Here is a 26,273-nt window from a genome sequence, read left to right on the forward strand (position 1 = left end):
TCTAATGTGCATCTATGAAGAACAAGTGTTAAGGGATGTATTGGGTATCTGAACTTAAGGTCTCTAATGCTCAAACGATGCACACAAGGTACAAATGAAATTATAACAAAAAGATTTGATATCATTTAAGATGGAATCCCAAATTTTAATAATTCTAAAACTACTAATCGCCAAAATACCATCATGCTAGATTTCAAATAAAAACAAGGGATAATTGTAACAAAAGTCCCGAACCTCTGAAGCACAAGTAGACTTTCCCTGAATATTTGATTTGTTACGGTCATCATCCCTAACCTTTTCAAACGTTACAAGTGAGCCCTTTTGGACGGTTTTCATCCATGATTTTCATTATTTGATCAAAAATTAATCTTTGGCCACATTTTTTATATTTTAAAAAGGAAAAAGGAGTAACTTTTTATTTATCACATCAAATAATTAGACTAATTAAATTTTAAAAAAATAAAAAATAAGAAATTAACAAAAAAAAAAAAACATAATCGTCTTCTTCCTCTCACCCTCACCTCAAACTCAAAATCAGTCACTGACAACCGCCACTTCCACATCCACCTCCACCAACCACCTGCTATCGGCAACCTGATTTTGATTAATGTTGTGAAACTATATCCAATCAGAAATTGGGAATTACAATATTCTCATGGGATATTGGAAATTAACTGTTTTCTTTACAGTTAGAAATCTTATCAAATTTGTTTCTAATGACTTTAATTTGATGAAGTGTTAATAGATTATGGAGTAGATTCTTACAGTATTTTTCATTTCCCTATTGTTAAAAAATTATCTGACATTCATCTTCTTTTTCAAATAGGAGTTTTGACTTGGTCCATCTGTTCCCATTCATGTAGGAAATGGGAAGCTCAATTTCTTGGGATTCGTCCCTCTTCTTTCAGAAGTTTCTTCTCGTGCACTTCAGAAGGTCTGAATTATGGTAGCGCTCTACTTGCTACATCTGCAAAATGCTTGAACTTTATTGCTTGAATAGGATCAAGGTTGTCTCGTTCTGGTCGGCAGAAGATGGTTGGTGGAGGTGGAAGTCGAGGTGGCGTTGGCGTTGGCGTTGGCGATGGTCGATCGACTGATTTTGGGTTTAAGGTGAAGGTGGGGATAGATTGGCAGGTGAGAGGAATAAGACGATCGTTTTTTTTATTTCTTATTTCTTATTTTTTAAATTTAATTAGTTTAATTATTTAATGTGATAAATAAAAAGTTACTCTTTTGCTCATTTTTAAAATATTAAAAATGTTGTCAAAGATAAATTTTTGGTCAACTGACGAAATTGTGAATGAAAACCGTCCAAAAGAGCTTCACCTGCAATGTTTGAAAGAGTTAGGGGTTGCAACAAATCAAAATTTTGGAAAAAATCTGCTAGTGTTTCAAAAATTTGGGACTTTCGCTGCAATTATCTCTAAAAAGAACTACAAAAATTACAGAGCAAAAAAAATAAAAATAAAAATAAACATGATGCTAATCCGCATTCAAAAATACAACATCATTGCGCTCCAAAATGCACAAAATATACAATAAAATGTTGAATAAGTAACATAGTAAAGTGAGGAATATGATGTTTGTCTAGACTCAAAGATAAAGGAAAAAAATAAACTAACTTGATAGCAAATGATTGAGTATTTTTTATTTTTATTTTTTAAACAGTTTAATTATGTGTTGATATGTGTATGCCCATTTTTCTGAATCTATTTTTTGGCATGTTTGTGTGGCATAACTCGTAAAGTAACAAGCAATGATTAGTTGATCAGCAGGCCTCAAGAGTTAGAAAATAGACAATCGACTCTAAAGCGAGTTGTTCTAAAAAGGGAGGAGAATTTTGGGAGATTTTTCTATTTTGCCTAATTTTATTCTTTTTGATTTATCCATAGAAAATTCTATATTGTCTTTAATGAAATGATTCTTCTTATATTACAATCTATATCCCGATTTTTTAAACTATTTTTTCTTTATATTTATTATATTCTAAATTTCAACATATAGGTCCATTCTATGGTCTAATATATTGGAATATCTGCAACATATTGTTCATATTTTTTATTAAGTATATTATATTTTTCAGAAGATGCATCTATATTTTTTAATTGAAAAATAATATTTTTTATTTCTTCTAACATTCTTTCTAATAAATTATCTAGTCCTTCAATTGTATATCCTGACATTAAATCATACAAATAATCCCTACGATTATCTAAGATCTTAAAAAGATTCGTTCAAATTTTAGCAAAAATTAATAGTCTTACCTTAGTTCTGATTTAGATCCTTATTCTTAGAATTGAGTCACCTTCGAATTCTGAATATGTAAATTGTTTCCTTCAACGGCCTCTTGCCTTCATAAAATTTTTACTATTTTAACTTCTTGCTCTCACTGTATCAATTCTAAAGAATAAATCTCTAGATTTTGATTAAAGAAAAAATTTCTTTTTGCTAAAATAAGAAAGAAACTTTCTATTAGATCCTTCAAAAATCTATGGGAAAAAAAGATTTAGAAACTCATATTGATATCAAAATATTGAAATTTTATTTCTATAAAGATTTATACAAGATTTCTATTTGGTACAAAAGGATTCCCAAAAAAACTGATTTTTCAAATTGAGAATGGTTTGAGAGTAGCTATTGAGTACAGTTCGAGATTTCAAAATGTGTCTCTCCTCTCCTAATGCCTCTATTTGTGCATACATATGAAGCTCTTATTATTAATCTATTTATATTATTGCATACATCAGCTTTATCAAAAGGCACACTTGTCTTTCTATTATTTTCCTTCTCAGGCCTACATCTTCACATGTAACTTCTGCCTTTTATAAAAGAAACTTTATTATTGTCCTCCTTTCACATGCATCTTTATTAAAGGAGCTCTATTATTGTCCTCTTTCATTTATTTCTTCACATACAGTTGGGACAATCTCTTAGTTGACAAGATTCTTTGATAGTAGTAGGATCTTCTAAAAATTGATATATATCGAATTTCATAATGTAGTCCTTCAAAATTTCTGTTTTCCAATTCCTCCATTTGTGACTAACATCCAGTTTTCATATTGGCATAACATGAAAATTTTTAGCAATATTCTATATGACTTTGATTCCAAGCGCTCTTTTATGCCTGATCCATGATTTGGTCACATTTGGAGCCTTTTTATCATTTTCTATAATATCTATTTGAAAATTAGATGCTGCATATCCAATTGATATTATTTGCTCAACTAGATAATAAACAACATCATCATATTCATGACTTATTGAATAAAATTTCAAATATATTTTTCGTCCTTTGACAAATTTTGATATTTGTTTTATGAATATGTCATCAAATTTTGATATTTCAATCAAATCTTTTCATGGATCTATCAAATCCAGAAATCCATATTCTGCAATTATTTTTTGAATGAGGGATCTCTTCCTTCCATAGCTGTCACTCTAGAATAAACATTATTTCTTGGAGAAATGGAATATAAATCACTCAACTCCCGTTTGGCCCCTATTAAATTCCATTACATTACATTTCATTTTTCTCTCTCCTATTTTCAACCACACAATTTTTAAAAAAATAATATTACACTTAAATCGAAAACTTTTCCTTCTTTTTCAACCATTTATTTTTCAAAAAAACACTATTCCACTCATTTTCACTTTCCGAAAATGGGGCCAAACGAGGGCTCATTCTTATTTCATAAACAATTCTGACTATTTTGGCATGTTCTTCTTCTTTTGGATCTAAAGGGATTATATGGTCTTGGTCTTGGTCTTGGTCTATGATACTGATAGTTTTGGAATCTTTTTTATCTCCACATATTACCACTTTTTTAGTTGATGTTGAATCTCTTTTTTTATCAATTGGTATGGTGTTACATTTGGGTCTACTGCTGCTTCCAACTGTTCCTATTTGGTATTAATTTGAAAAACTCATTTATGAACTCTTTGGTATATCTGTGTCAGACAATATATCTTTTAATTGTGCTGCAGTAGCATAAACTTGATTTTTGAATTCTATGATTTCTTTATGATGCTCAGTAACAATATTAAAAAATATTTTTATATTTGAGTTGAACATTTCTGAGATTTGTGTTGCTCCAGTATTTATGTCTTCAGACACTTCTTTAAGAAAATATATCCTTTTTTGTATATGTAGGATAGATTGATATAAATCTATGACTCTGGCTTTATCCATCAAAAAATTATATATTTCTGTTGAAAAAATTTGCAAGAAAATTATTAACTCTTTTAATATGAACTATATCAAAATTATAAAATGCTAAATAAGCTTGCCATCTATGGAGCCTTCTGTATTGAGGTTCTGATGGTAGTTTATTCCTGACTGATCCTGCAATGTGAGAATTATCAGTTTCAACAATAAATTTTTTAGATAATAAAAATAATGATAACTTTTTTATTCCTCTAATAATTGCTGGTAATTCTTTTTCATGAGTAATATAATTTATTTCTGCTTGATTAAAAATTTCACTTGAATGTCTACAAATCTCATTTAGATCTGTTTTTAATATTGCTAACCAATATTTATCTGAGCCATTAGTATTCACAATTAAATTATCTTTTTCATCTGGTAATCTTAATTTTGGTAAATTTTTACATTCTTTTAATTATTTAACTATTTCTGTATGTTCTTCATTCCATCCTTTAGTATTTGTTTTTAATAAATGATTTCTATGTTCTTCTTTACTATTAGAACATATTAGTATGTCATTTATATAAACAATTAGAAATTCATTAAATTTTTAAAATATATTATCCATTTTTTTGATATATTTGTAGTGCATTTTTTTAATCTAAATGACATTACTAACCATTCATATTTCCCTTGAGATATGCTAAATGCAGTATATTGTGCACTATCTTCTTCCATTTTTATTTGTCAAAATCCTGATTTATAATCAAATTTAAAATAATATTGTTTTTCTTTTGTAAGGTTTATTAAAACTTCTTTATTTGGTAAAAAATATCCATCGAATTTAGTATATTTATTTAATTCTTTATAATTTATGATCAGTCTAGCTTTTCCTCTAACATGTTCTGAATGTTTCATAGCCATAAAGGCTGGACTACTATGATGTCCATTACTAGATCTGATAAGTTTTTATTCTAATAATTTTTTTATCTGAATTTTGAATTCTTGTGTATCTTCTATAATATACATCATTCGTCTAACTTTTATTATAACATTTTCTATTAATTCTATTTTGATTTTAGGGTGATGTGATTTCCAAAATAATAATGAATTTTCTCCATAAACTTTTAATAATTGTTCAATAATTTTTTCTATACTTATTTTTATTCCCATTTTTAGAACTTTTTTTATACAATATTATTTTATTTTTTATTTCATTAAATATGATTGATTTTTTCTCCCATTTATCATCACGCTGAGCTGGCTAAACTCTATAAGATTTAAATTCTCTTGAAATTTTTAATAATTGCGAGCAAGGTGTTTGTAACATTATCATATAAATATTTTGTTTATAATATTGAAATTGTCGTATAAAGTCATTTCATAATAATATATCACATTCTAATTTATCATATTTATATACTTTATTTATTATAATTTGTTTACTTCTAAAAATTATATTAACTTTATCAGCACGATTTATTATTTGGGTACTTTCCCCTGTGATACCATTTATTTTTATATTACTATTACTATTCCATAATTTTATCAAAAAACTTTTATATATTGTTATATAACTTCTTGTGTCTATTAGAGCACAAGTTGTTATGTTTATTTCTACATTAGTAACTTGTATATATATATATATATATATATAGCTAATGGAAAATTTATCTGATTGTTCATTTAGTTCTTTTTACGTAATATAATTTGTTCATTATGTACTATGTATAATCTTTCTCTTTTTATACTATAATCTTCTAATCTATTCAGAAAATTGATTCCTAGAAGTATATGAGAGTTTATATCCATTCTCTTATCCATATAACATGGTACTAAAATGTTTATTCCTCCTATTTTTATTGGTACTTTAACTTCTAATTCTGAAATATGTATTTGTCCATCAAAATTTACATATCTATATGGATTAGTTTTATGGGTTATTAATCCTTTATTTCCGATCGAAGCTATATGACATTTACTAATTCCTGTATCTATTAGTATATTTGGTACATTTATATATTCTTTTTCATTATAATATTCTTCTTCTATTTTCATATTTTCAGTATTTCTGTAAAGTTTTATTTCTCTTATATTACTAAATTCTTCTGACTAATTTTTATTAGGTATTCCAAGACTTTTTGATCTTTTAATTAATTTTTCATCCTTAAATGTTATATTATTAGAACATTCTTCTTTATTTAATTCTGTTATTTCAGGTTTATTTCTTATTATACTAAATTCATATTCTTCTGAAATTAAATTTATTTGTCTATTTTGTTATGTTATTTTACTAATATACTTACATTTTTTATGTACTTCAATATATGATTTAGTGGAATAAATATTTCCATAATTAGAATTGGTAAATGTATATAAAGTTTTATATTCTATAATCATAATTTGATCACCTGGTTGCATGATATTATTTCTATATAGCTTAAAATGCAATCTTAAAACTTCATTAAAGTTTCTATCTTTCAATGATACACAATATTTTGGGTAACACGTAAACATTATTTTTTGATATGTCAAATTTCCTTCTATTGTTCCTAAATGAATATCTTTTAGATTTATTATTCTTCTATCATGTAAGGTTATAATTAAGGGTAAGTCTATCCCTTCTCTAAATAATGATTTAAACATTATTTGTATTTCTACTAGAGAAACGTTTGAATTTTTTCACTTTGTTTTTTTATTGATCTTTGTTAATAATTATTCAACTGTATTTTTTGTTAAAAGACTTTATTTATGTTTTCACATGTTGTTTTTACATCTATAGTTTTCTCAATTTTGTGATATCATTTATTGCTATCATTTTTCTTTTCCAAATTCTGTCTAAAATTTCTCATTTTCCTATTTTTAAATCTAAAGAAAATTTTTGCATTTTTTAAAATTGATTATTATCAAATGTTACCTTTAACCCATAACCTTTTATTCTTTCATATTTTTGTATATTTATATTATTATTTTCTACTTTCTCTATTTCCTTATTCAGATTACGATTCATCATCTGTGTCACTTATATATATTTCTTGATTATAATATTGTTCAATATCCGATATTTCACTCAATTCATCTTTTATTTCTAAATATTCTTTTTGTAATATTTTAACTTTCTTTTTATCACAATCAGGACTTATATGACATATTTCTCCACAATTCCAACATTTACATTAGCTCTTATTTTTTTTATATAATTTTTATTTTTCTGTCGATCATATAAGTTATTTTTTCTTTTATAATATTTTCTTCTAGATTTTATATATTTTTTATTAGAATTTCTAAAAGTTTTAAACTTTTTATTTTATTAACACTTCTTTCAGGATTACATTCCCATTGTAAAGGATTTTTCATATCTTCACAATATATTCTAGTTAATTTTCCTAATTTTTCAATAATTGTCTTTGTTGACATATATATGCAAGTCTTTCAAATAAAAAATTTATTCTTGAACCTAAAATTTTGGGTATTACAATATTATCTCTGACATATTTTTCAAATTCTATTTTAAAATATATTCCTCATGAATCCGATAACTTATTATAGTACATATCTTGGTATACTTCTTGATTTTCATTACTATAAAACTGAGTATAATAATAATTTCTGAATTTACAAGTATATTTTTTAATTTTACACGTATCACACATTGTTAAATTTATTAATTTAATTCTAGCATTATCTTTTTCTCTTATTGCTTTTCCTTCAGCATTTCTTATCCAATTTTCTCCTAAAAATTCATCTGAAATATATTCTACTAACTTTTCTATACCTTATTTATCTGATTTTATTATTTATGTTTGTATCTTTTTATTAATGTTCTTGTATCATTACTTATTTCTTCCAACCAATTTCTAACATCTCTTTCAAAGGATGCTATTAAGAAATACATTCTTCTTTCAGTACTTTCCCATGCGTCATCTTTATTATATAAAAAGAATAATATCATTGAATATACCCAAATTAATAAGGCTTTTTAGCATCTATTTTACAATTTAAATCTAATTTTGTTTTTCCATAGTTAATAGATTTATCATAATTATCATTTAATTCAAAGTTATTTCTATATTTATTTCTTTTAGGTGATTGTCTATCTCCTACTTTATCATAAAATTGTCTATATGGTTTATTATATATATGTGCATAACTTTCATCTGATTCTTGCAATTCTTGTTTAGAGGTTCCTATTGGATTATGTCATCTTCCAGTATTCATTAAAATTTGGTATTCACTTATATCACTTAAACTTAATTGATGAAATTTTTTTATAAGTAAATCTAATTCCTCATTCATCTTTATTTTCTCGATTTTCTTCTATTTTTAATTTTTCTAACATTTTTCTCTCTAGAGTTTTCTTCTTCTGATATTTTAGGTAATATGTTTTTTTTTCTAAATTCATCGTCCATACTCCCTGTTTCTATTACTATATTTTCTTTTTCAATATGTTTCTTTCCTATTCGGGTAATTTCTTTTTCTATAAATTTTTTAACTTTTCTTTATTTTTATTATTTTCTTTTAATTCTCTAATTTCAATTTTTAATATATTTATATCATTTCTTGTTTCTTTTACTTCATTTCTTAAATCTTGAACATCGTTTATTAACATTTTTATTAATGATTTTAATTCTTCCATATATTCATTTATTGACATCTTAATTTTTTCTTAATCATCTTTCTAACATATAAGTTAATTTACATCTTTAATATTCTTTTTTATCTATTATTTTTCCAAATCTTCTATTAGCTATATATGTATTTACTAATTCTTCTTTTACTATCTTAAAGTATTTACTTTGTAGTCTTAGTTTTTCACATTTTAATTTTATTAACTGTTTTTCTTTTACTTTTATTCCATCTGGTATTAATGTTATATCTTGTTTTTGTCCTTGTATCTTATTAATATTTGCAAGTAATCTATTCGATTTTAAATCTATATTATCATTTACGTTCATACTTCTCTTTATAATATATATTAATTTCTTCATTTTCATATATTTTAATAATTTTTTCATATATATTGATCCTATTATTAATTTTTCTAATATTTGTTCTTTTATTTCTTTGGGTAATTCTTTTAACATTGTTAATGTCATTATTTTTAATTTATTAGGAATAGTTCTAAAAATATATAACTTCCTTTTTCTTCTTCTAAGTACTAATAATTATTTATTTTCATTATTTTAATTTCCATGATCTCTATGACTCTGATACCAATTAATTTGGAGGTACTACTTTGAGGGAACAAAAATCAAATAAATCTATGTAAACAATCTATCTAATAAATCAAATAAATCTATGTAAGCAATCTACTCAAGTAATGATTAATTTTAAGGACTAGAATGGAAGATTTCTATATTGTCGTGATTTGTATGTAATATTTATAAGGAGGGGGTATTTTAGGTACTTTTATTGGTTGAATTGGTCAAAAGCTAATTTGGAAAAATAGTCTTTTTATTTTGGTCATTTTCATGTATTTCTCGAGAATTTTTGATACATAATTTTAGACATGACTAAACCGTAATCACAAATTTTAATTTTTTTTTAATATTTATATTGTTAAGCGCAATTTAATTTGACACTGTCTAAAAAGAGGCGTTGAAGTTGTGTCAATGACAGTACGGAAAAGAGAAAAAGTGGGGGGGCCTAATCAGCCCACCAATGAAGAGTCAAGGTATGTGCGAACAAACTACTTCTCAATAGCCTTTCCAACCTAAAACGACAGGTTTTTGTTCTTTTTTAGTTGTCATTATTCGAATTAGTTACATCAATTTTAGTCATAATGACCTGCTTTCAGTCAAAATGGCCTGCTTTACTTTTTACATTTGTGAAATGTATTTTCTTTGAAATGAATGTGAACATAATAATGAATCGAATATAAGAAATTAAGCATTCTCATCTAAGGTTATTTTAAAGTCTTCAGCGCTCCTGTTTGAATTAAATTCTTTAAAAACACACACACACACACTCTCTCTCTCTCTCTTTTTCATTTATTTTTAACCACATATTCTCTTCATAAAATTATTTTACATGTAAATTCAAAAAATTTTCTACTTTTTAATTACACATTATTCAGAAATTCACTATTACAAAACATATTCTCCCGAAAAATGCGACTCAAACAATCCTAAATTTTGATAAGATTTGAGACTATCAACTTCAACGCCCATTGTGTACGGCTTACAAGTTTGACTATTCAATGACCACGAATTGAGAAAGCAAGTTGGCTTGCAATTCACTAGGTAAAAGGTTAGTCAACACTAGTCCGTCGACTGTTTGGACCATCAAGGAGAAATAGTGGCGGATTTAGGGGAGATTGGGCCCGACTTCAACCCTATGCCCCCAAGCCCATTTCAAATTTTTAAGGGATTTTTTTTTTTTTTGGGAAAAGTTCAAAAATCAGGCGTCAAGTATGACGCAATTCAATTCTTAGGAGTCAAGTTTAAAAATGCAGAACTCAGGTATTGATTAATTAATTAAATATATTTATTATTTAAATATAATAAGATCACAGTTACACAATTAATAATCACAGATATACAATTATAGGTCACATATAATTTTATTGGTCACATATTGTGTCGAGGTCACAAATAAAAATTTTTATAGGTTACAGATTGTCTCGTTGGTCACAGATAAAAAAATTATAGGTCACAATTTATCTATCGATCATATATTTACAAATTTATTGGTGACAAATTATTTTTTAGTCATATATTATTGAATTTTAAGATTACAGTTGAATAGTCACAAATTTTATGGTCACAGATTATCCTACCCTACCTCGTCGTGACATCACGCACAACCACCCACGGATCCGCCACCGCCACTTGCAACCACAATCACCCTGTGACCATCCCCAACACCACCACCATCACCATCACCATCACCATCGTCAACTGTCACCACCATCACCGCCAATATCCTGTTCCAACAACCACCCACGTTACCATTATCACCACCAACCACCCACTGCACCCAACCAGATTTGCAGCGCCCATGGAGAAACACCGTCGGCGCACACTGCAACCGCAACCACGGCATTTCCATCTCGATCTGCGGGCAACCACGACACTCACTCAACGCAACGACGCACACCACACCACCATCGCCGTCACGATCTGCAGCGCAACCACGCACACCATACCACCATTGCCATCAGCCTCTGATTCCAGCAACGAACTCTCATCTGCTAGCACCGCCACCATCAGCCTCCGATTCCACCGACATTAGCGACGCCGCAATGAACTATTAACAGCCTCCGATTCCAGCAGCTTCCGCCAAAACATCTTTTTCATCGTCAAATTTTGCCTCAGATTTTGCGGTGAGAGACGAGAGAGGAAGGACCGATTTTAGAGAGAGAAAATAATGGAGAGTTAGGGTTTGGGTGAAAGGAAAATTGATTTAAGGTTTATATCTATTGATACTTGATTTATGAATAATGAAAGTTTGCACTTGAACTTTGAATTGTATTCTTTAAATCCTTGCTTTTGTATAATTTCCTCTTTCTTTTCTTTTTTTCATATTAGCCCGACTTAATTGTTATTATTATTATTTATTTTAAGTCCTATCCGCGTCCCATCCCTAAAGACAACATATTTCGTGGGGTTTGTCACTCACCATGAGTTGACAACTTATTCTTGTACAAGCTCACATTCGGAGTCTAGCTCCTCCCAAACTCAGAACGTAAGAAATGGGTTCATGATAATAAATTATTGATTTATTAATAACTTTTTCATTCCATATAAAAAGACAAGACACTACAATCGAACTTCTATGATTAAATCAACATCGACCATGGTTCAACCAAATGTCCCCAACTACATACACAGTCTTAATTTGGTTTAGATAAATATCATATTTTTAGTACATTTTTATAAAAGTAGACGAAATGCATGATTGAAAAGTTATAACTTTCATAAAATATGTTATTAAAATTAATTCTTGATTTTTAATTAATTTAAAATGTTGATTTTAATTTCCACCAAAGTATAGTACAAAAGCATTAAAATAAACATTGAATGAGCACTAGAGGACCAAGAGGAGAGTACATAGACCGTGAAAGAATTAAAAGTCAACAACCACTTGATGGACCAGCTAGTAAATGTGACGATAAATTTGGTTGGCACCAAACCGTAATTTAATAGGTATAAATTAGTTGGTAATAAATTTAAGACAACAGCGATTTGGTAGTTGTGACATTTTATTATTATTATTATTTTTTACAAAATCTAAAAAAGTTATAATTCATAAGAGTAAAACGAACTTAATAAAATATATTAGAAGAGAGACATCTAGCCAAGACTAATATGATTTGTCGTAATAGTTAAGAATTTATCTACCTTGAAACTTCAAGAAAATCCGAAAATGAAATCTAACGGATTGGTGAGAAAAAACTTAGGGTCCGTTTGATTCCAAGAGTGGAATTTGAGTGGAAAAAAATGAATTTTAGGGAATTGAATTGCTTAGAACTTGTTTTCCTAGGAATTGTTAAATAAATGTGTTTTATTTGTATAATCTTTCACCTGAAAAATGTTGAAAATTTCTATCTTTTGGTGTTTTTTAGGCTTTATTTTTTTATGAAAATTGTTAATTAAAATGATAGAATTTGTTCCAGTTAGAAGAAGAAGAAGAAGAAATCGCAGAGAAACCAATTCCCACATTCCACAAAACCAAGGAAAAATGGTCACCGGCGCGGGGGTGGGGGAATTGTCAAGAAAATTATTACAATCAAACAGAATAAAAGGTAGAAAACGAAAAATGTTTTCCATGAAAAATCGGTCAAATCAAACATGCCCTTGCGTATAATGTAAGGAATTATTTTGTTGTGTTGTTGTCGTAAAATCAAATTCAAAGAATATTGAGCAATAAAAAATGGAATAGTAATTATATTAACACGAAATATTTTTCTTTTGCTGCGATACTTTACAATTAATTGCACCATATGTTTTAATCCGATGGGCGCTATGAAATAAAGAGTATTATATTGCATTTTTGTATTTGTTGTTCTTTTTTCATTTTTTTTTATATTTAAAAATATGAGGTACAAATAGTCTTTTATACCCTCTTAAAGGACTTTTTGAATTGAAACAATTATCATAACAAAATGTAATAATAATTGAAATGTTGATAACAAGAATATGTGCAATAAGCAAAGTTCGAAAACTTTTAATACGACGACGAAAAAAAAAAAAATGGGTGGCGAAATATACCCCCAAAAAGAAAAAGAAAGTTTCATTCAACTCAAACTATTTCATACTTTCATTATATGATTATCTTCTATAATCTACTTTTGATTCATCCTTGCTAAATTTAGGTAAGTTTATTTATTTAAATATGTATAAAAAATATATTTTAAGTATAAATATGTGACATCAGTGTCATGATTAATTATATCCTTCTAACAAACGGCACACAGAAAGCAAAAGAAAAAGGACACAATGGTAGAAAGACACTAAGCACCTGTTTGCTTTAGTTAAAAAATAATTTTTTTAGTTAGTTTTGTTAAAACTTGACAAAATGTATGGTTGAAAATCGATAAAAATTGTTGATTTTGTAAAACGGAAATTAGGTTCTTTCTAATGACGAAAAGAGCTTTTATCTTATGTGAAATTTATGAAGACCCAATTTGCTGGATCAGAGCATGAACTCTGAGAATATGGGTATATGAAACCATTTCTCTCTTAGGGAATCATAGCCTACTTTCGTACCGAAGGGATGAAATGACAAGGAAGGGCAAATAGGATAAAAACTTAGTCTCCGTTTAACCCTCATTACCTGAAAATGAAAATGAGGGGAATATTATTTTTTAGAAAAATGAGTGGTTGAAAAGGAATGAAAAATTTTCGATTTACGTGTAACATTATTTTATGAAAAATTGTGTGGTTGAAAATAGGAGAGAGAAAAATGAAATGTAATGTAATTGAATTTAATAGGGATCAAACGGGGGCTTAATTGACTTAGAAGAGTTCGGACAACTCAACCCCTACAACGTTTCCCTCACTCTACACTGGAAGAATCCAACGCTATTGCCTCAATAAGTCAACTGAGTAGACTTTGATGACACTAACATTATAGAAAAAGTCAGATTTAATGAATACAATTTGACTTAGGGTTGGGTTGGGCATTGGATTTGACATACATCCTAGCCTTAAAAGAAATACTTATTGATGGTAGATTTTCTTCTTTGTTTTTCATTTTTGTATTTTTTGGTATATTAAAAAATTATTAACTAAAGATATCTGCTTGAAACATGGTAGGTCAAGAAAGTGGGCTTGAGATGAAATTTCAAACTTGATTTTTGATGATATATGTTTAATTGTAATTGTGCCATGATGTAAACTTTGGGATAATGTGGTGGTAATACCTTACGTAGAGTTGATGTTATGGCTTGATGTCCATTGAGAGAGTCGATGATGCAGAATTTCCTCGAAGTTGGTAGATAGTGCGAGCGAATGCTTACGAGGTGAAACCAAGTTAGTGTTTTTGGAGGATTTTTTACTTAATTTTGGGAGATATTTAATAAATTGCATTTTTGTATGCCATGAATTGTAATATTGAACAAAGTGGTGGCAGTGTCTATTGATGTCCTTAATGACTGCGTGCTCTTGAAAGAATGAAATTCACAAGCTTTGGTGGAATTTTTAATTTGACCTTAGTTTCCGTATGTATTCTTAACTTTGAGCGATATCGACACAATATTTGAACTTTACGACACTAAGCATTTGAAGTAAGAAGTAAAGATATTCGAGTACGAAATTTCTTTTTATAAATTTCGTGCACTTGGCTTTGGAAACTCTTTACATATTGCATTGGTTGTCTTTGTTGAATTTTAGGCGCTAAATATAACACAAAGCTCATCTTAAGCTTAATGCATCCTCAATATATTAGGGTAAAAGATTTATTATTCTCAAAGTAACTTATTTGAAACATAAATAGTAGAGATCACTTGTAAAATAAATGACTTAATAGACTATTAAAATATTATTTAGGGCCCACGTGACAAAGCATTTAAAATTTAGCAGATTTACTATGTTCTGTAGGCATATTTTAATACTTCTTCCATCTAATAATAATACAAAATATCCAAAAAATAAAAATAAAAATTTAGTAGAATAGCATTTTTTAGGGAACAACCTAATCTTTTATTGAAGAATAATACCATTCGTAGTGAAAACTACTAATAATCATCCTACGTTTCATCATATGTCAATTTGTTATTTAATGCATGATGCAAACAAAAAATTACTATATTGATATATCAAATAATAAATTGTCATATGTATGTCACATAGGATGATTATCGTTAGTTTTCATTACGAATAACATTACTCATTTTCAATTGTCATGATCTTAAACTGTATATATTGAAATACATCATGAGCTACATATGTGTGTGATTTAAATGGTCTTAAGAAAAAATATGTGTGTGAATGACACCTAATTATCTTCGTTAGACTATTATCCATAATGCTAATATATCAAAATCCCAAATTTTGACAATCAATTTAAAATGAAAATAATGTTAATATGTTTCAGAATACATTTTTTCCGTCCGATTAACAATTTGTTAAAATTAGAATGAAATGGTCCAAACGAAAAAAACCTTAAATCAAATTGAAAATCGAAACTCACAAGTTTACATTGTGATCTGTAGTTCACGTACTTGTTTGAAAAAACGTAAAAAGCTATTAAAATACTAGCCAAAGTCAATGATTAATTTTAATTACATAATTCCTAGAACTCGTAAATCTCATCTTTTCAATCACAATTTCATCAACATGTGTTAAAATTTACTAAAATTTTTATAAAAAACTTTGTCAAACAACTCCTTAAAATTGCCTAGTTCTATTTATTTATTTATTTTTTTGTTACCACAGTTCAATCTTGATTCCATTAGTTGAGTTTTGCTTTTGATCAAGCTTTAGTTTTAATTATACATTATAATAAATTCTTTCACTTATGCATCACTTCTTTTTATTTATTTATAAATTAAGGCCCCGTTTGATACACATTAATGTAAAAATGAAAATAAAAAATATAATCGTTACAGATCCCACATAAGAAATAAAAAATCAAATATTATTGCTTGATGTGATGAATAATAGTTATATTTTTTTATTTTAATAGATAAATAATGAAAAATAAACGGGGTATATCATTTATAAATTCTTCTAAAATGGAGTCAAAATATTGAGATTAAGAAAATGTAAAATAATACTGAAAAAGTCAATTTACGAATTCAGACTGCAATGCGGTCCAAACGGTCATCGTCAACATTACTCTCTCTCTCTCTCTCTCTCTCTCTCTCTCTAGCATATGTCTATAAAGAAAGAAAAAAAAGCACATAAAGAAATGAACAGGATTATCTCTATCTCTATACTCTTTCACTGCCAGTCAGTGGTTGAGTGAACCGACGCATCTGACTTTCTCTCTCCATTCTTTTCCAGCTCATAATCATAATCACTAAACAAAACTCAAAATTAACTTACAAAATACTGTCTGCATTTTTCTCCTGGATCTGTTAATTGAATTCCCAATTGTGTAAATCCTTGACAAAAGCATGGTGTTTTTAATGCTGCTGCAGCACAGTTCGAGTCCTGTATCACGCTCCAATGCTTCCAGTTACTGCAGTTTCAACATTACAGCAAACTCAGGTTTCGCCTCTCGAGTTCAGCATTCTTGACAAAATCCATATAAAACTCAGAAAATATCGAAAAAGAGGAAAAAAATTCTGGGATTCTCAGAATGTTTCGAGGTGATTTTGGGTTTCTCTCAGTTTTACCCTTCTAATATATTTTTATTTATTTATTTAAGAATTAACTCAGATTGAAGTACAAAATGTTTAATAGCAGATCTGATTGTTGGTATGTTTGTACATTTTGCAGAGGCTGTTGAATTTTGTTTTCTTTTACACAAAAATCTGTGCACATATTTTTTTTTTGTTGAACAAGACTGTACTGATGGAAATTTTGCATCGTGATGAATGCTAATGAAGCAAGTTTAGGTTCTTAGTTACACTGAAATATGTGAATTGGGTGAAGCTATAAGAGCTTCTCAACTACCCAAAATCCCATTTTTTACTTTACCATTCCCATGAAAATGTTTTCTTGGACTCAGATATTTTTATTTTTAAAATTCCTACTCATTTAACATCTGGCGTCAAATTAAGAATTGAATTAGGGTTTAACCTTTTTTTTTTTTAAGAATTGAATTTTTTATGTTAAGGAAAGAAGATTTTGGGCTAATTAATTACAAACTCTGCAGCTAAAATATGTATAATTATTAAGACTGAGCTGTATGCGATGCTGGCTGCAACTTTTAATCCACTTCCTTGTAAAATAAGCATTTTTGATTACTTTACTGTTCTTGAAGATTGTATAGAAAGGTTCCATGCCTTGGCACTTTCCTTTAGCAAGATGCATATTTTGTATTTTATTTATTATTTATTCAAACTCTGTTTACTTGTCAGCTGTTTCCAAATAAAGGCTGTCATGTGCTCAGATTTACTCATTATTTCAATTTTCAAATTCTTTGTGGTTGATCTTTAAAAATACTTTTTCCAGCTCTAGTGGGCTATTGTTAATTGCCTAGTTGCACTTTTCAATTAAGAATCATTTTGAATTCCTAAGAATGAATTATTGGCCGCCGTGGAAAATGCATACATTTTGATTGGAAGCAAAATATCCGAGTGCCATTTTGAAGGAGAAATATGATTATGTTGTTGGTAATAATCTGATATCGTCTCTCTCTTTTTTTCCTCTGAAATTTTTGATGTATAAATTGAAAGAGAGTTATGGTCATATAGATGTTTCCCATTTGAAACTAAAAGCTGAAATCTGCTGTTCAGTTCAAAATAGCATTATCATTTGATTTATTTTTATTTTTTTTATTTTTTGGGATTAATGGTTTCTCTTGTACTGACACCCATTTCCGCATTATCATCTTTGTATTTCATAACATTTTGCTTCCGATTTTGATTAGATTTTCAGTTCTACAAACAATTATCACTATTATTATTTTTGTTTGTAACTTGATCTTAATACCTGCAGAATTTTTTTCCTTCTATTTTGTGCCTTTTGCGAGTGCTCACTGTTATTTAATATTCAAATTATTACTCCATGTCTTATCTTGGTTTTATTATCAACTTTTGGTGCCTTATTTTGTGTTTGGATAATCTAACCATGTATTATTGTCTCTGTAATCCCATCAGAAGAACTGCGGTACCTGCAGCAATTTTACGTTCGTATCCTTCTGGATTACCTCATGAAACTCTGCTCTATCAATATATTTCTTCTTTTCTTCATCATCGCCATGAGTCTCTTTCCTCTGGCTCTTGGTGACTTGAACTCGGATAAACAAGCCCTTCTAGCATTTGCCGCCGCCGTGCCACATGGTAGAAGGCTTGACTGGAATCCTGCTATGCCAGTCTGCAATTCTTGGGTCGGAGTCACTTGTACTCCGGATGCTAACAATGTGATTTATCTGCGGCTTCCTGGCATTGGACTTAAGGGTCCAATTCCAGCTAATACCCTTGGAAAGTTGGATGCTCTGAGGACTCTCAGTCTTCGCTCCAATCTCCTTAGTGGTAATTTGCCTCCTGATATTCTTTCACTTCCTTCTCTCCGTTACCTCTTTGTTCAACGTAATAATTTCACCGGTGATATTCCAACTATCTTTTCCCCTCAGCTTACTATCTTGGACCTGTCATTCAATTCATTTCGGGGAAAAATTCCCCCAACAATTCAGAATTTGACTCAACTTACTGCTTTGAGACTTCAGAACAATTCTCTTTCTGGATCAATCCCCAATCTAGCTCCGCAGCTCAAACGTTTGAACCTAAGCAACAACCATCTTAATGGCTCTATTCCTTCATCTCTACAGAAGTTCCCAACTTCTTCGTTCATTGGAAATTCCTTATGCGGGCCACCACTAGATTCTTGTTCACCTTCTCCTCCGCCTGCTCCTTCTCCGAGTACTTCTCCACCTTCCTCAAACGTCCCTTCGAGGCGAAATTCTAAGAAAAAACTCGCTTTGGGAGCTATTATTGCCATTGCAGTCGGAGGGGCTGTAGTGCTATTTCTTATAGCACTAGTTTTATTCCTGTGCTACTTTGCGAGAAAGCGAAGAGATGGCAGTCCAGTGCCAAAAGTTAAGCCTTCTGGTGGTGGGAGTCAAGAGAAACCAAGCGAGGAGTTTGACAGCGGGGTGCAAGAACCCAAGAAGAACAAGTTGGTTTTCTTTGAAGGCTGTTCATACAACTTCGATCTTGAGGACTTGTTACGGGCCTCTGCTGAAGTTCTTGGAAAGGGTAGTTTTGGGACAGCATACAAAGCAGTCTTAGAGGAGTCGACAGCAGTGGTCGTGAAAAGATTGAAAGAAGTAATTGTCGGGAAGAAGGACTTCGAACAGCAGATGGAAATAATCGGGAGAGTGGGACAGCATCCCAATGTTGTACATTTACGAGCTTATTACTACTCTAAGGACGAGAAGCTCTTAGTCTATGATTATTTTTCAAATGGCAGCTTGGCAACTGTGTTGCACGGTATGAAATTTCCTCCCTCTAGTTCCTTCCCTTTCTTCTGCCTTTCTTGCGTTTCATTTAGCATGTTTGTTACTCTTGAAGATGAGAGTTTTCATTAGTGATTTCTTCGAAATTAAACAGTCGAACAAAATAAAGCCCAGTCAACAATTTTCACAAACGAATAGAGAAACAGGAAAAATTCCAAGTGGATGACATGTAAAGGAATCACAGGAAGGCAATGGCAGAACTGTAGATTATCTTCAATGCAGCATAACTTTGGTGGTTCAGTGAAAAAACTAAAAATAAAGATCTACCGTCTTACTCCTGTGAGAATATTAATTCACAAGGCAATTGTATTTTAGAAATAATTTCTCTGCAGTGTAATATCTATTAGAGCATCTTAAGACTTCTGCTGGACAAGAATCTGTCATTTTAAAATGTGTTAGTTCAATAGAATTCAACATATGGCCTTTCGAAAGAACCCATTCGGAACTCGAAAGCAAGAAAACTTATCTATCATCCATTTTCGTAGGTCGTGTTTTGGCGTCTTGCTCTAATCTGTGGGCAGAATGAACTTTTTCCACTTATATTTGCTCAATTTCGATTTAACAGGAAACAAGACCGCCGGAAGAACACCTCTAGATTGGGGTACAAGAGTCAAAATATCCCTAGGAGCAGCAAGGGGCATTGCTCATATCCATTCTGTGGGTGGTGCTAAATTTACTCATGGAAACATCAAGTCTTCCAATGTCCTCTTGAATCAAGATTTAGATGGTTGTGTATCCGATCTCGGGTTGGCCCCTCTCATGAACTCTCCTGCCACTCCATCTCGACAGGCAGGATACCGTGCTCCTGAGGTAATCGAAACTCGGAAACACACTCACAAATCAGATGTGTATAGCTTTGGAGTCGTGCTACTTGAAATGCTTACAGGAAAACAACCGATTCAATCGCCGGGACGAGATGATATTGTAGATCTCCCGAGGTGGGTTCAGTCAGTTGTCAGGGAAGAATGGACGTCCGAAGTTTTCGATGTTGAGTTAATGAGGTTCCAAAACATTGAAGAAGAGATGGTGCAGATGCTGCAAATCGCCATGGCGTGTGTCGCAAAGGTACCGGACATGCGACCAAACATTGACGAAGTCATTAGAATGATCGAAGAGGTTCGGCTATCCGACTCGGAAAATCGACCATCTTCGGAAGAGAATAAATCCAAGGACTCCAATGTTTAGACTCCTTGATTCTTTTCAAACCATTATTTACTTATATCTACCTTTATTTTTTATTTTCTATTTCCTTCTCAAATTCTGAAAAATCATCTGATTCAAAACGCTGTTTGATCATGCATGCATATGCTTGTATGGCTAGTGACGGTGTGAATTTGTCCAGTTGTGTGAGCTTTTTTTATTTGTTGTTGTATTTAGTTTTTAATCTCGTAAGAGTTAAATTTCAATAAAGTTTAACTTCATGTACATAACAAATATTAATGAAATGGTAAAATTATCTAGTCATGTAATCACGAAATGATAAGAATTTTGTACTAAATTCAAGACTAATTTTCGGAATTGAGTTCAATAATTTAAACGAATAATTTTTAAACGATGAAGATGTTGAGATGATTATCCTATTCAAAAGAAGCTAGATCTGAGTCTCAAATTCTTAAAATTCATTTTCACAAATCATTTTTAATTATATATTCTTTTAATAAAATAATTTTGAACATAATTTAAATTTTTTTCATATCTTTTAATCACACATTTTTCAAAAAATTACCATTTTAAAAAAAAAATCTATTATGAAGAAAGGGTTCAAATGGGATGAAAAATTGATAAAAGATGTGAATTCATTGAAAATGAAATTGAAAAAAAAAAAATTTATAAAAATATAGGGCAAAATAGGGGCTAAGTATGTACTTCTATGCATTACTCTAAAGATACATATTATTTGTACAAACAGTTTGACTGAAGCATTTGATGGATTTAATAAATTATAAAAATAATAAAGTTACTTTGACATTCATTTTTGACATATTGGTTGACATTTCATTATGTGTAAAAGATCTGGCCATATATTTGAATAAATGGTCAAATTGCCCACTCCAAATTGTTCAAGAAAAGTGACGTTGAGTTTCTCCATGATGTCTGTTAGTTTGATGCCTATTCTTCGAGTAGTGTTCTGTAAAATCACATTATGAATTTACGTTCGTTTATTTGCGTGTTATAATTTGAAGTGATTGTCTAAAGTTCCATGATCATATAGGATGTCACAAATTGTATACTCGATGGATCGGGTATAGTAAGACACAATATGTAATGTGATCAAAATTATGTCGTTCACAATAGGTTCATAAAGTTGGACGCTTTATGTTGATAAAATTGTATTGTTCTTATTAAGATTTGTCTTGATCTTGAAATAGGAACAATAATGTGTTTCGATGCACATTGAATAGGACCGCGTAGATGACTCATTTGTGACCGTTTGAAATGAGATTCTACTTGATTATCAAACATGTCACCTAAAATCCTGAGTGAGTAATGTACCTTTGATTGCTAGTTCAAGTTCTTTGAGGTATCAATGAGTGAAGTCTTAAATAGAAGATTGATTTCGGTGCTTTGGGAATCGGGCCGAAATAATTAGAGATCATATACTTACAATATTGAAATCTATTAATCATTGAAATGAGACGATCGTCACTTGAAAGTATTTTCCTAGGCAAATTGAATATGAGCTCAGTAGGTTGACGATGAGATCGTTGGACTTTACATTGTGATTTGATCACAACGAATTTGCTGTATGAAAATGGGACTTAGAGGGTAATACATGTTGAAGGGCAAAACGGTCATTTTGCCAGTTTCAACATATTGACGGTCAAATGGGGGTTGACTTGTGGAACGATAACCAGAGGATATTGTTATTGGATCATAATTTGCTTCTATAACTATCACTCCACTCGAGCGTGCAATCTCGATTTTTTGGTAGAATAAGTCGGGATTAATAGATGTATCTCAATTGGTCAAGAGTTGACCCAATTGAAAACATCTATTAGAGTTTGGGTCATGTGAGTCCAATTAGGTCCCTCTCTTGGCTCCAATAAAACGTGTGTGACTTAATTAACATACTACAATAAAGTCTAAGAAAATTTGTACAATTTTCAAACCATAATAGGTCATTATAAATTTGCACTTTATTGGCATATTTTATTTATGAATTAGGGTTAGCCACTTTTCACATTCCCCAAAAAGGAATTACACCTAGTAGAGAACAAGGGAGAAGATCTAAGGGAGGAAGCAATTGGTAAGACCATTAATAGCTCCTTCAAAAATGTTATCATTTCCTCTTTCTATATGTGAGGATTTTATAATCCAATGATCTCAAGGTCAATTAAATCCTTATTTACATGATTTTAATCTTTAAAGGAAAATTAATTTCCTATTGTGATGATTAAAATTCATTAACCAACAAATCGTATTTTAGTTTAGTTGTGGTAGGTTATTTGATTTTGACATGTTTATGCTTTAAATATGTTTAAAGTTATAGTTGATGTATTCATAATCACTTTTGGCCCTAGAATTTCTTTTTACTTCCTATTGTATTTCATTTATTATAGTTATTCTCTAGAATTATTATAAGTCATAAGGCATTAAGTTTTTTGTATTTTTTCTTCATTTTCATTTTTGTACTTTGAGGAAAAAATGTAAACTTGTTGCTGTAATTTCAATAGAGAGGAAGGAAGAACAAAAATGCAAGAATCTCAAGAAACACTTAGAGGCGGCGGCGATGGTAGCCGCCGTGACCGGAGCTATGGTTGCTGCTGTTGCTGTTGCACGAAAGCATCAGCTATAGCAGCCGAAACTGCTGCCTTTGTGCAGCAGCTACTGCTGGGGCCGCTTGCCGGTAGCGGTGTCGGTGGCCCCTCTTTTTTTGGGGTCGTCGGAGATTGCGACGTCGTCGAAGTTGTGTGTACTTTGGTGTTGTACGTGTTTTGAAAATTAGGGTAATTTGAATTTTTTGGGCATCTCTTTAATACTTGGGCCAATGTTGTTGGATAATGACTTTGTTGGTTTTAAGTTTTGGGCCTAAAAATTAAATTAACCCTATTTTTATGTTTCATGATGTGGACTACAAAGAAGATTGGAGAATTGAGCCGGGATGTGGTCCAATGTAATTCTTTTTATCCATGTTGTAATTTAAATTTTTAGGATGAGCCATTAGTGATTATTATTCATTTAATTATCTTTTACCGCTTTATGGATCGATGAATGTTTAATTATTATCGCATGTCATGTAGATTAAATGAAACACTACCCGGTGCACTAAAATCATATGCATTTACATTTAAATATTTTTTTATCACTCCTAATTAATTAGAGGTGGTTGAAAAATATTTTATAATTAGCGTCATTATAATTGATTATATTTGGCAAACTAATTAAGTGAAAATCCAACGGTACAAAATAATAAGTGGGAGATGGTTTATAGGCATGTATAAACCTACGGCCTCCTCCGTCATCCAATTTGTTATTAAAATACGTATATTTAGTATCGAATTATATCGGTCTCCCTATAGAAAAACTACGTTATTTTAGATCAACTGAAATTGGATCTAGTAATAGAATTTCTTTAAGAATGAAATAATGGGATGATCATCCTATAAACGACATCTTATATATTTCGGATATTTTAAAATTATTGACGGATGCTATTACACTTATATGTGAATATTTTGGGGGACTTCCTATAGAAAATTTCAACAAAATTATTCATAGGCCAAATAATAATCAATCCTCATTTTCTTGTGGCATGAGATTCCTAGCTCAATAAAATGAGTGGGAGGGTCCCAACCTTGCCAACAACTACATTGACCTCCTATAGAGGTCGTGTTAAAAGTTGTAAGGGTTTAAGGTTTTTTGATTACAAATATAGTTCTGGGTCTATATTTGCATATTCATATACATGCATCATACAAAGATTATTGCTCATTTTATTAATACGCGAATCGTTAATTTTACAGAAAATGTCGCTTAATCCATTATCAGTAATACTTAACAAAAATTAACTTGTGGGAGAAAACTACGTTGACTGGAAAATGAATCTTAATATTGTTCTTACCGCTGAAAAACACAAATTTGTGCTGAATGAAGTTTGTCCCGAAGCCCCTAAAGATGACTCCACGAAATCTCAAAAGGTTGCATATAAAAAGTTGCATCATTCTGATGAGATGACCCGTTGTTACATTTTGGCATCCATGTCAAATGTATTACAATAGAAATATCAGAATATGCAAACTGCTTTTGACATAATGGAAAACTTTCAAGAGATATTTGGACATCAAAGCCGACAAGCTAGGCAAGCCTCCATTAAGGCAATTATGAACACACGCATGAAACCGGGTGCATCTGTAAGGGACCATATGTTATCCATGATTGGTCACTTCAATGCTGTAGAGGTTTTTGGAGTTGACATTGATTCCGAGACGCAGATTGATATGGTCCTTGAGATTCTTTCTGAGATGTTCTCACAATTTATAGTTGATTATAATCTATACAAGATGGACATGTCTCTGACGAAACTAATGAAAGAGCTACAAAATGTTGAATCTATTCTAAAAGCTCGGAGTGGAAGTGCTTTGACTGTTACAGCTGAACCTTCTCGTCCTAAGCCTTCTGGTGGTAAAGGAGGAAAGAAGAGGAAAATACCAAATAAAAAGCCAGATAGCAAATCAAAGGGAAAGAAAACTACTGTCGATGGAAAACCAAAGGAAAAGTGTTTTATTTGTGGACAAAATGGTCACTGGAAGAGGAACTGCCCAGATTACCTAGCTAAGGGGAAGCAAGGTAAAGGCAATAATGCCCTATTCATTGAGTCATGCTTAGTGGTTGATTCTACTAATACCTGGATTGTAGATTTTGTAGCCACTAATCATGTTTGCAATTATTTGCAGGGGTTCCAGGAAACCAAGTATCTCAGTGAAGGGGAGTACCCTCTTAGTGTTGGCATAGGAGCAGTGGTGTCTGCCAAAGCTGTTCGTACTTTTACTTTATGTTTTGAGAATCGTAGGCATTTGATATTAGATGACTGTTATTATGTTCCCGAACTTACACTGAACTTGGTTTTCGTTGCACTTTTATATCATGTTGGTTATTTGGTACTTTTTACCCATTCTACGGTGGCTATTAAGTTGAATAATTTTGTAATATGTTCGGGTCATATGGTTAATAATCTTTATATCTTAAGTCCTTTGATTGTCTCTATACATGACACTACTACTATTAAGAAAAGAAAGAGGTCGTCTAGTATTAATGAAACTCTCTTATGGCATCTTAGATTGGGTCATATTAATCTAAATAGGATTCAAAGATTGGCAAAGGATGGTCTTTTAAATGAGTTAGAGGTGGAATCTATACCAACTTGTGAATTTTGTATAGAAGGAAAGATGACCAAAAGGTCCTTTAAGGATAAGAGACTAAGGGCTAAAGAGGTTTTGGAATTAGTACATTTCGATGTTTGTGAACCTATTAGTACTCGGGCTAGAAGAGGATACGAGTACTTCATCACCTTCACAGATGATTACTCTAGATTTGGATACATATACCTTATGTCTCACAA

General features: G+C 30.5%; 1 protein-coding gene across 1 annotated transcript; it reads left to right on the forward strand.

The window, feature by feature from the left end:
- The first annotated feature begins 16,484 nt into the window (after positions 1-16,484).
- On the forward strand, positions 16,485-21,098 carry LOC111369716 (probable inactive receptor kinase At5g58300). Its single transcript, XM_022991336.1, has 3 exons — positions 16,485-16,901; positions 18,357-19,688; positions 20,280-21,098. Exons 1-3 carry the CDS (start codon positions 16,892-16,894, stop codon positions 20,897-20,899), a joined length of 1,962 nt encoding a protein of 653 aa, XP_022847104.1. The 5' UTR covers positions 16,485-16,891; the 3' UTR covers positions 20,900-21,098.
- Positions 21,099-26,273: the final 5,175 nt, after the last annotated feature.

This window comes from Olea europaea, chromosome 20 (assembly GCF_002742605.1).
Source record: "Olea europaea var. sylvestris chromosome 20, O_europaea_v1, whole genome shotgun sequence".
Lineage (NCBI taxonomy): Eukaryota > Viridiplantae > Streptophyta > Magnoliopsida > Lamiales > Oleaceae > Olea > Olea europaea.

Excerpts from the sequence above, each read along its gene's own strand:
- LOC111369716 (XM_022991336.1), top strand. Across the intron at positions 19,689-20,279 it reads CTTGGCAACTGTGTTGCACG|GAAACAAGACCGCCGGAAGA; the intron begins GTATGAAATTTC and ends TCGATTTAACAG.